This window comes from Gavialis gangeticus, unplaced genomic scaffold, assembly GCF_001723915.1.
Source record: "Gavialis gangeticus isolate Ggan-Ray unplaced genomic scaffold, GavGan_comp1, whole genome shotgun sequence".
Lineage (NCBI taxonomy): Eukaryota > Metazoa > Chordata > Crocodylia > Gavialidae > Gavialis > Gavialis gangeticus.
The window spans coordinates 153,087,924-153,098,183 of NW_017729032.1; the positions used below are offsets into that span (position 1 = coordinate 153,087,924).

Sequence of the window (10,260 nt, forward strand, 5' to 3'; positions counted from 1 at the left end):
ACCTTCTTTTTGCCCCCTATGTATTTAAAAAAGACTTCTTGTTGTCCTTGATCTGGGAAGCTAGTCCCAGTTCCATCTCTGCCTTGGCCTTCCTGACTGCCCCCCTGCATGAGACAGCCCTTCGCCAAACCCACACTTGAAGGGCACAGCTAGTTCCGGGACAAATGCAACATCTGTTTGTAGCTTGAGGCATGTGGTTAGGTGGTTCCTTACTATCGCTGAACAGAATACAAATAATCAGAATATAGCTTAGTCATGTCCAGTTCTTGAAGACTGCTTTTGTTGGTAGTAGAAATAATAAAGCAACATTAATCTCAACCTAAATTTTCCCAAATTTGGAGTTCCTGTGTTTTCCTACAGGCACCATTAATTCCAGTTTCCTTATCCTTATGGAGTTACAGAGTGCATAATACACAGCAGGTGAACTTAATTTACTCAGCAGTGTTATGTCAGGTATTAACACCAAATAAATAGGATAGACCAACAGGGAAGTTCTCACTAGCCTTGTTAGAGGATGGAAAGTGGAGGGAAGATGATGGTGTACTTAGGATTGTGCAGACTGGTCATATATTTAGAATATGTAGAGGTTGACCATTTGATATGTATTGTAGTTATGAAAGGGGACTATAGGCTGCCATGAATCCTGCTTGCAGATTGGTGGATAAATTCTGTCTCCTCATTTTTTTCATATAATTTGTTTGCACAAAGCCTGTGTACTTGGCCTTTTCTGCAGCAGGAGGAATGGAGTGACTTTAACCCTGGATGAATAGAAAGGTGCTATTGGCTGTCAATAAAATTGCATCAAGAATGGAGTAAATACCTCCAGCTTCTTGTAATTTGTTTTTGATTCATGAAGCATAGCTTATCAGACAGTTTCAAGTACAAACTCATTGATTTTTTCTGTGTATCATGTTTGCTAATAGGAAGTTTATTTGATTTTCTTTTTCAGAAACATTGTGATCGACAAAAATCTAATCTACGGATACGCTTCAGGCCTTCTCTTTTCCAACATGTTGGCCTGCACTCCTCACTAGCAGGAAAGATCCAGAAACTCACAGTTAGTAACTAAAACTTCCCTTTCCTTTTAGAACAAATAGGGTTGATAATTTGTCAGTATTTGCAAAAACAAACATTTTATTATAGTCTAGCATTTCAAGTATAATGTACTGTATTTAGAATCAAACTTGATTAATGCCGGTTAAATAATAAATTCCTTCAACTCACTTCTTATGCACCAACTGCATAGTTTTTCATTTTTAATCTCTAACATTTTATCTGTAATAACATAGCCTTATTAATCAATGAGATCTAACATTTTCAGTAGTGGAAATGGGTCATACATTTGCTATCCTTCATTTTCCATTTTCTTTTAAGTACTAGAAAAACTAGCCACTAAGAAAAAAAGAATAATAAAACAGATTGGCTGACTAGCTTAATTTTATATTTGTCTGTCTTTAAATTAGGATAAAGATTTCCTGAAACCGTTACTGCATAAAATTCATGTGAACCCACCTGCAGAGGTTTCTACGTCTTTAAAAGTCTACCAAGGACATACACTCGAAAAAACCTACATGGGGGAGGATTTTTTCTGGGCTGTTACTCCTGTTGCTGGGGATTATATTCTATTTAAATTTGACAAGCCAGTCAATGTAGAAAGGTTAGTAATTACTTGTCTTTTGATCTTGTTGCTAAAGCTGCTACCTGACCAATTTTGCTTGACAATGGAATTGAGGAAATAATAAAGCGTAATGAAAAAGTAATTTCATACAAGAGGAATGGGTTAAGTTGAAAATGTCATTCACTCCACTCCTTTTCCTGTAATTGTTTCTGTGTATTTTATTTAATTTATTTTGCTCTAAAATATATTTTGTTTATTTTCTTTTCACCCCATCCTGTCCAAAATTTTAAAAAAGAAATTGTTTATTTACAGTTTGTGTGTGCTGCCTTTTCAGGCACATTGGGACCTTCTCATGCTGTTGCTTTGCAGACCTAGGACCTGGTAGAGAGAATTTGTCTTGAAATAAAGGGCGTCTATACACATGGTCTGAGGTAGGGGGTGAGGGGGGGAGTGCTTTAATTAGACTGGCTCTTAATTAAAGTGCCCACAGCATCGTGTGTAATCAGTATCCTGCGCTTCAAAATGGCTGCAGGGGCGGATTCAGTGAGCTTTAGTTAAATCCCCTGTGGTCATTTTGAAAAGCAGGGGTGTTGAAAAGATGTGACATGGAGTGCACTAATTAGCACACTCCAGCAGACTTGCTCTGATGCATGCTAATTAGTGCACTCCATCAGAGCTCTGTCACATGTATAGGTACCCAATGTGAATAGGTGCTTCCTTTGTTGAGCTAGTCTTTTGGTTGCCTTAAATTGAATCCAGTCAGTCAAATACTCAATGGCAGCTACTCAAAGACTATAGGACTTCATTTCAGTTTAGCCATCTGAAGGAGCTCCAGTTTAAGTAATTTCCCCATTATAGCTTTTTTCAAATGAGTTTGACCTATACAGTGCATGTTACTTGGGAAGTATGGGCATTAAAAATGATATGTTAGTTGATTAGAAAAGTCTTTGCTTGAAGCATTGTAAATTCCATGTGGCTATAACTTTGGGAAGGGTATATATACCATACCCCTTCATATAGAAGTAAGGATCTTTTATCCTGTGTTAGAAATGACTGTTCTAATTTACACTTTTCAACTAACGTATGCATGCTGTGGTGAGGTGTTCTATTTTTTATCTACTTCAAATTGTCTTTGTCCAAGTTAAAAAAAACATTTAAATAAATAAATAAGACAGAGAGAGAAAAGGATTTTTGTTGTTTCATTAGAATGTGTCAGATGCAAACTGAGAGTATTGACAAGTGTTCAGAACTTGCTAGGAAGTTTTAGATAAATTTTGTATCTTAAAAATTATTGTGACTTAGGGGTAATACACTTCAGTAAATATTTTACCTATGTGGAGGTCATCTTGAGCAACAGAAAGTACCAGGAGTTGTGCATAATAGGGAGGTTGTTTCTATTAAGTGATGACAGTTTAGGTTTGAAGAAACAGAATGTCTTGGCTTCTTCTGTTTCTCAGAGTAAGTCCATTAACTAGATGGGCGTAAAATTTTAAGCAGTAAAAAAAATTCTGCATGAGTTAATGCTGGAAAATACAGTTTGGGGAGTAAACATGGATTTGGCAGGAGGTGTACAAGGTGACATTATGCTATAGGTTTTGTCTTTTCCTTTTGTCTTTGACCTTAAACAAACAAAACCTCTCCTCTCTTCTGCAACTGAATCTTGTCTGCCAAATGACTGACATATAGCTGCTTAGTAGCTACATTAATACAATCCTGATAAGCATGCTTCTTGGTGGATACAGTGACCACACTGTACCAGGCAGTAGAAACATTCTAGGGTTGCCGTGCTGTCCCCTAGCGCCTCCTACCATGCCAAGTTTGGGTTAAAGCACCCGCATTCTTGCCCGCCACGTCTTGATCTTCTGAAAGTAAAAGGGAGGTTGCCTCTCGTCTTCCTGGTCATGGTTCCTACTACCCCGATCCTTGTTTATACAATGGGGTTCTGAACACCCCAGCCTTATGGGCTATGCGTGGCTCCAACCACCCCTGTACAACGTCCCAAGCCTCACTGATGGACCTGACGTTGTTTGGTCTCTCTCATACTCTGCGCTCAGGCTCTCCACAGCCCTTGTCTTTCAGCGCACCCTCTGGTGCTCAGGCCCTCCACAGCCCTTGTCTCGGAATCGTGCCCCACAGGCACTCTGGCTTTGCCTTCTACCTGATTTCAGACTCACGCAGTTAATTATCTCTCGGTATAAGATATATGCGCTTGTCTAATTGAGAGAGAAGACATGCATCAGTTTCTACCATTTATTGAAAGGCACAGCTTTTATATCCTTTGGTAACTTAGTTTATCTTAAACCAAGCTCATTATAACAGTGATGAGTAAAGTGAAACAAACACTTGAGTTTTTGGTTTAACAGTTCTTGTACTGAACTCTCCACAAGGAAAAGTTCCTTATCAAAAATGCTGAATACCCAGTAATAGTACGCTAGGATACAATTTTCCCTTCTGCAGCCACCAATGTACTTGTTCATGTATGCCTTTCTCCCTTTTAGTGCTGCAATTGCCAGTCTTACTGGGTGCGTCTACATGTTCATTAATGTACTGTAGTTACGGCACATTAAGTTTAGTACTTGTATAACCAAATACTAAATCAATGTACATTAGTGCCAGCGCACACCTTTTTAGTGACGCTAACTGTGCAATAGCCTAATACTACTGCACAGTAGCATATTAGCATGGTTTTTGCCCTGGATGCTGCTGCACAGTAGAATTAGTATACTGCACAGTTAGCATGTCATGTAGACACACACACTAGCAAGTAAATTGCATATCAGCATTTTGTGGTTTGTTTACAAAATATGTAATTCAATTCTAGATGACATGACCTTTAATATAGGTCATGTTTTAAAGATAAAAACCTTAAAACGTTGTCCCTTTGAGTTATGTTAGAGTGAATAGTTGTCTACTGCTATTGATGTACAATTGTCTGTTTTCGAAGTATACTTTTTCTCATTAAAACTGATTGCCTTAAAAATAGCTTTGAACATTTGACAGTTTTATCCCCATAATCTTTGGGTGGAAGATGTGTAGAATTACAAAATTAAAAAGTAAATAAAGTATACTTTCCTTTTTTCCTTTTAGTTGCCCTTTCATAGAGAGATGTCATACTTTTTGTTGTGTAGATCATTGGAATATGCACCCTACTTAATTTTGGTTGTGTTAGTTTTAATAGGAATCTTTAACAAGTCATTCTTGAAGAAAAGAGGAGATAACTGATTAATATGCTTCCTTTTTTAAAAATACATGCCACATTCAGACTGTCCTTTATAGCTTTGCTAATATCCAGCTTCATTTTAACAGTCTCCATTCAAAAAACCCAACCTTGATAGTATACTGAAATACTTAACTGGCAAAAATATGATAAGACCAAAGCATTGTGAAAACAATAATTATTAATAATGTCATTTTCAAAAAGCACAAATTAAGATCACTATTTGTTCTTTTCAAAATGTAGTTATACCAGTTTAAGTGTAATTTTTGTACCTAGCTTACCAAACTCAGGACAGAAAACTGTGAAACCATAATTATCTCCTCCCAGTTTGACTGCGAATCATTAACGACTGGTCAAATCATTATGCTCAAAGAGTATAATATCACCCTCCCTCCCTCTCCCCACTCTGGCACAGTGTGGTGCAGGGGCAGCCCCCTGCTGTCAAATGCCACCAAAGCTACAGCTCTGTAAGCCAAACCCAAAGGGTGTGTGGGCCACAGGTTGTTGGCCCTTGGTTTAAAGGGTCTCTATTTCATGTTGGTGTTCTAGTTCCCTTTTAAATTGTTTTGTTCTCATGTTTTATAAAACATTCTGTTCTCCTACTATAAGCTGCCCTGAGCCTTTGTTGGGAAGGATTTATAAATTGAATGGGTGAATGAATAAATAAACTTTTCTTTTGTGTGTTTTTTTCCATAGATCAGATGGACTGTGCAGGTTTTTAACTTCCTCTCTAGAATAGGGTATAGCCTTTTCCTGGGATCTTCTGAGCGTATATTAACCAACCACTGTGCCAGAATGTTAGCAATACCTTTGCCTCTCTTGCTTTTACATATGGTGTGTTACAGTGTTTCCCTGTAGTTGAGTGCGAGGGTTTGGAGTGATGATTTGGGGAATTCCATGGGTGAATGGAACAGGGGATTGGACTCAGTGACCCAGAGGGCCTGTTCCAGGCCTAAGTTCCTGTAGTTTAAAATATGCTCTGTGACAACGAAGAGAGAAATTGTTTATCAGTTTCACTTATGACTAGACCACAGCCATTAAGAAGAAAGCAGATAATGAAAATTGATTCTATTTCTAATTGCTGTTCCTTGCACATGTATAAAATGGCTAATTTTTTTTCTTACTGGACGTCACTTGCCTTCTGGAAAGGAAAATACTAATGAAAAGAAAATACTAATGAAACTAGTAAATAAAAACAAGCATTAGAATGACTTACTGAGCAAACAAGCTCGTGATAAATTGGAATTGTTGTATTGCTTAGTTTCATCATCTGAACTACTTAAAAGATTCCGTATGTGGTAGAGAAGATACAGTTACAAATTCTTTCTTCCTGGACTGTTATCTCAGTACAGTAGCAACTGGTCTGACATTAATTAGCTGTTCTTCATTCACATTGCTATCCCTTGTCAATGTAGAAATACTCTGAAAAAGATGCAGTTCTGTTATTTCCTACTCTTGTTTTTTAGTGCTAGCCTGGAAACTAAATGATTTATTTGTATAGGTTCATATACACTGCATCAGTTAAAATTACCATTATTCCTTCTCTAAATATATTATATACACAGAGTGTCTGATAAAAATATACTGATATTTTAATTTTAAAGGACTTATTTCAACATTTCAAAACAATGTTTTTAGTTGATAGAAAAGTATAAAAAGGTCCTCTGTGTAAAGTTAATTTTACAGTGTTTGTGATGTTTGTATATATTTGACCTTGGTTAATCCTTTTAATGTATATATAAAATTAATGCAATCTATATGAAAGGCAGGAAGAGGGGCACTTGGCCATTTGACATGTATGAATTACATTTTAAAGGATATAAGAATGCTTATAGCTAAAAGAAAAGAATTCAGCCTATAGAAACAATAATACTTTTTTCTAATCCTACATAGACTTTGGTATATCTAGGAGAATATTAATGTTTTTTCTTTTACTAGAAGAAGATTGTTTTCCCTGTCAACTTCACCTTATAAGCCTTGCATAATCAATAGATGATAAAAGTGGTATGATTAGCATGTGTGTGCTGGATTTTGCTACAAGCATGGATAAAAAACTGCTTTTAAAAAGATTTAAAATGTTAGAAATTAAAAGGGAAGTGTTGAAATAATAAATAGAGAATAAGGATGTTTACTTGGATGTATACAGCACTTTCCTTATCTGATTCTCAGGAAGACATTGCACATTTACAGACTTGAAAATTGTCTAAGGGTCCCTGTTTCTGATTTTAGTATCTTACATTATCAGCAGGGAACTGGGTTTACCGTTGGCTGTGGAAAAATGTACATTTTCTCCTTTAAATGCAAAAACTGCAGGAAATGGCAGGTTTTCCTGAAGGCTGGCAAAGTTCCATCTTGCAAGGGGCTGCTTGGGGCTGATGGGAGCAGGATGCAGGGGTCACCATATTCATGTGTGGGGTGGCAGGAAGCTGCATGCCCTGGCCCTGGTCCCCTAGGCCTGGCAGCTGGGGGCCCCCTCTGGCAGGGCTGAGAAGGGCAGGGGGCTGTGGATTGGGAGTGAGGGGCACTAGCAGGGCTGGGGAATGACGGGCTGTTGGTTGGGAGTGCAGGACTCTGGCAGGACCAGGAGGCTCTGGGTTGGGAATGAGGGGCAACAGCAAGGCTGGGGGGCTGTAGCATGAGCAGAGGCAGGACACTGGGATATCAGGACTGCTCAGGACCACGAAGCAGCAGGAGGAATAGCTGCAACTGGACCCACATCCTGGTAAGTGAAGGGGACAGGGAGAGCCCCCGAAATCAAATGCTAAAATATATAAGTATTTAGAATATATTTATTATAATGATTGAGGCACCAGTAGGCTTCCAAATTGCTTTACAATTGTAAATATATCAATAAAACATTGTGTTCAACTGATGCCTGTATATATTACATTTCATTTTAACTGTTTCATTTTAATTGTTGAAAAATGCAGATTTGGGGGTTTTTAATTAGAGAATTTTCAAATCTTTATTCAAGAATTTGGGATTTTAAACCGAAAACCAGGATCCCCGATTATCAGTCGTGTCTAATGCACTTATTCATTAATATCTTTATTATTTTTATGCAATTTAACACATCAAAATGAGAATCTTAATGCTTTCCTTTTATATATTCACAACTATTAGACTTGTGCTGGATTTCACTTGCACTTATTTGAGTAGATTTATTTCCCATTCAATATTTCTGTTAATACTTTATCTAGCTTGCTGTCCATCAAATCAAATGAAACTTCCCAATTTTCTATTACACTCAAAATACAAAATACCCAAACTAAGGTTTCTAATCCAACCTTACCTCTCTCTCTTTCATGTATGTCTTTTATAAGTATATACCATTTTTTAAATGTTGTCATTCTTTTCTACATTGTTAGATATCCCTGTGTGACATGTTTTAGTACTGTGTACTTTGAATAAGGCAGACAGTGTGTACGAATAAAGAAAAACAGTTAGTCATATTAGTCTGAAGTCAGGCAAAAGGAAATGTAGAGTTGCATCTTATAGATTAATTCAGAGATGCATAAGGTTTCATAAGCAACAGCTCAGTTGTCAGATGCTATGGAAGGACTTCCAGAAAGCAGGTGTTCAAATAGAAAGTCCCAGACATACAAAGGACAGATAAGGGGGAAGGAAAGGAGAGGGAGTATTTCTGAGAGGGGCAAAGGTGGGTTGAAGAGAAAAACAAAGCAGTAAAGACATAGGGAACATAGGAACTAATCAAAGTAGTGTAAACTAATAAGAATCTCCAGTCTCGGCTTAAACTATACTTAACTCAGTCCAGTCTGTGAGTGATTTCTTATTCTGGAATTTCACATTCAACTATATTTTAAAGTGTTGTTGCTTAAGAACATCTACTCTAAGGTCAACAATGGAATGTCCAGGTAGGTTAAAATGTTCTGCCACAGACAAGTGTGTTTCTGGACTCAATGTCAGATTAGTGTCTATTCATTCCTTTACATAGGGATTGTCCTGTCCAATGTGGACAGCAGAGGGGCACTGTAAACAAGGGCAAGTTTGATATTGGTAGAGAAGCAGGTGAATGAACCCCAGATGTTACAGTTCATTAATTCATTTTAGTTGATCCAGTGATGATGTGGTCTGTGTTCATGATGGGGCACATCTGGCATCTAGGTCCATTGCAAGGCCTAGAACCTTGTTGAGAATAGGAGTTAGATAGTCTGTTGCTGGAGAGATGGCATTTGAGATTCCATTTTGTAAAAATAACTTGATAATATATTTACCAAATGTAAAGTAATGAAAACTACTTTTAATTGACAGCCTTACTTGAGAATGTCTTAAGTTTATATATACAAAATATTAAACTAAAACCTTCTTTCATAGCTGTATCTTTTAAAGGGAACTAATTCAAGTTCAAGTTAACTACTCTTTTTGTTTACATATTGTAGTATAATATGATATTACAGTGTGGGTGTGCATTTATATTATATACTATGTAATTATATTTTATATATACACTCTTATGTATCCATGTGTGTATGTATCTACTGTGGGTGTGGGTGTTGTGGTGCCAGGTCAATTTGAATAACTCCTTAAGGCTTAGCTGTTAAACTGATACCACCTAAGTCTCAGATACCCACCTACTAAGGCATTCTGTATATGTCCTGTTTCTGTCTAAACATTAAGTAGACAATACTCTGGTGTTTTCAGTGATTTTAGTTATAAGAATGATATCGCTCAAAAGAAAAACATACTGACAGAAGATCAAATTCTACAGATTGACTATGGATAAATTTAGATTGGGAATTAGAAAGGTATTTCTAATTATCAGAGGCAAGTAATTTTGGAATGAAATGCATATTTCTAATGTTCACTTAAGTTGTCACTAGTCCAATGCCAAACTAACTCCTGGTCCAAAAATCACATCTACCTGCACTTGAGTCCGTTCATATGGCCAGAAAAATCTGCTGTAGCATGTTGCTTCTGAGGCTTTATGATTTATTCTCAACACAAGAGGAAGGCAAGTCAAAGAAATAAAGATAGCAACCTATCACCTCATGTAATAGTAGTTGAATTTGGGTCTCTTCTCAGTTTAATAAAGAAAATGCTTTTAAATATGAACAGTGTATATTTTTATGCTTAATTTTATTTTTAATGTGTATGTATTTCTCGATCATGTTAGTAGACCTTATATGTCAAAGATATTAATAAACTACAGTTATAGAACCTATACATAAGGATGTACGTGTGTGTGTGTGTGTGTGTGTGTGCGCAGAGCTGACCCCAGGCATGTGCGGGGCCTAGGGCATATCAGCCTGTGCAGGGCTGGGGGAGCAGCCAAAGTGTGAAGCCAGTGGTGCGCGGCAGCTGCATGAAGTGGTGGCACCCTTGGCATGTGCTAATGTCGCTGTCTGTGGGGCCTGGGGCACTCACCCTGATTTGCCCCCCCCCCCCCCCCCCCCCGGGGGGGCCC

At 37.5% G+C, this 10,260-nt stretch overlaps 1 protein-coding gene across 2 annotated transcripts in view; it reads left to right on the forward strand.

The window, feature by feature from the left end:
• MGAT4A (mannosyl (alpha-1,3-)-glycoprotein beta-1,4-N-acetylglucosaminyltransferase, isozyme A) overlaps positions 1–10,260 on the forward strand; it is a 171,243-nt gene that overhangs the window by 149,902 nt on the left and 11,081 nt on the right. For both annotated transcript variants that reach the window (XM_019525222.1, XM_019525223.1), the window contains exons 11-12: positions 950–1,057; positions 1,464–1,657. In XM_019525222.1, coding sequence (XP_019380767.1) covers positions 950–1,057; positions 1,464–1,657 — 302 coding nt within the window. The remainder of the gene's footprint in view (positions 1–949; positions 1,058–1,463; positions 1,658–10,260) is intronic.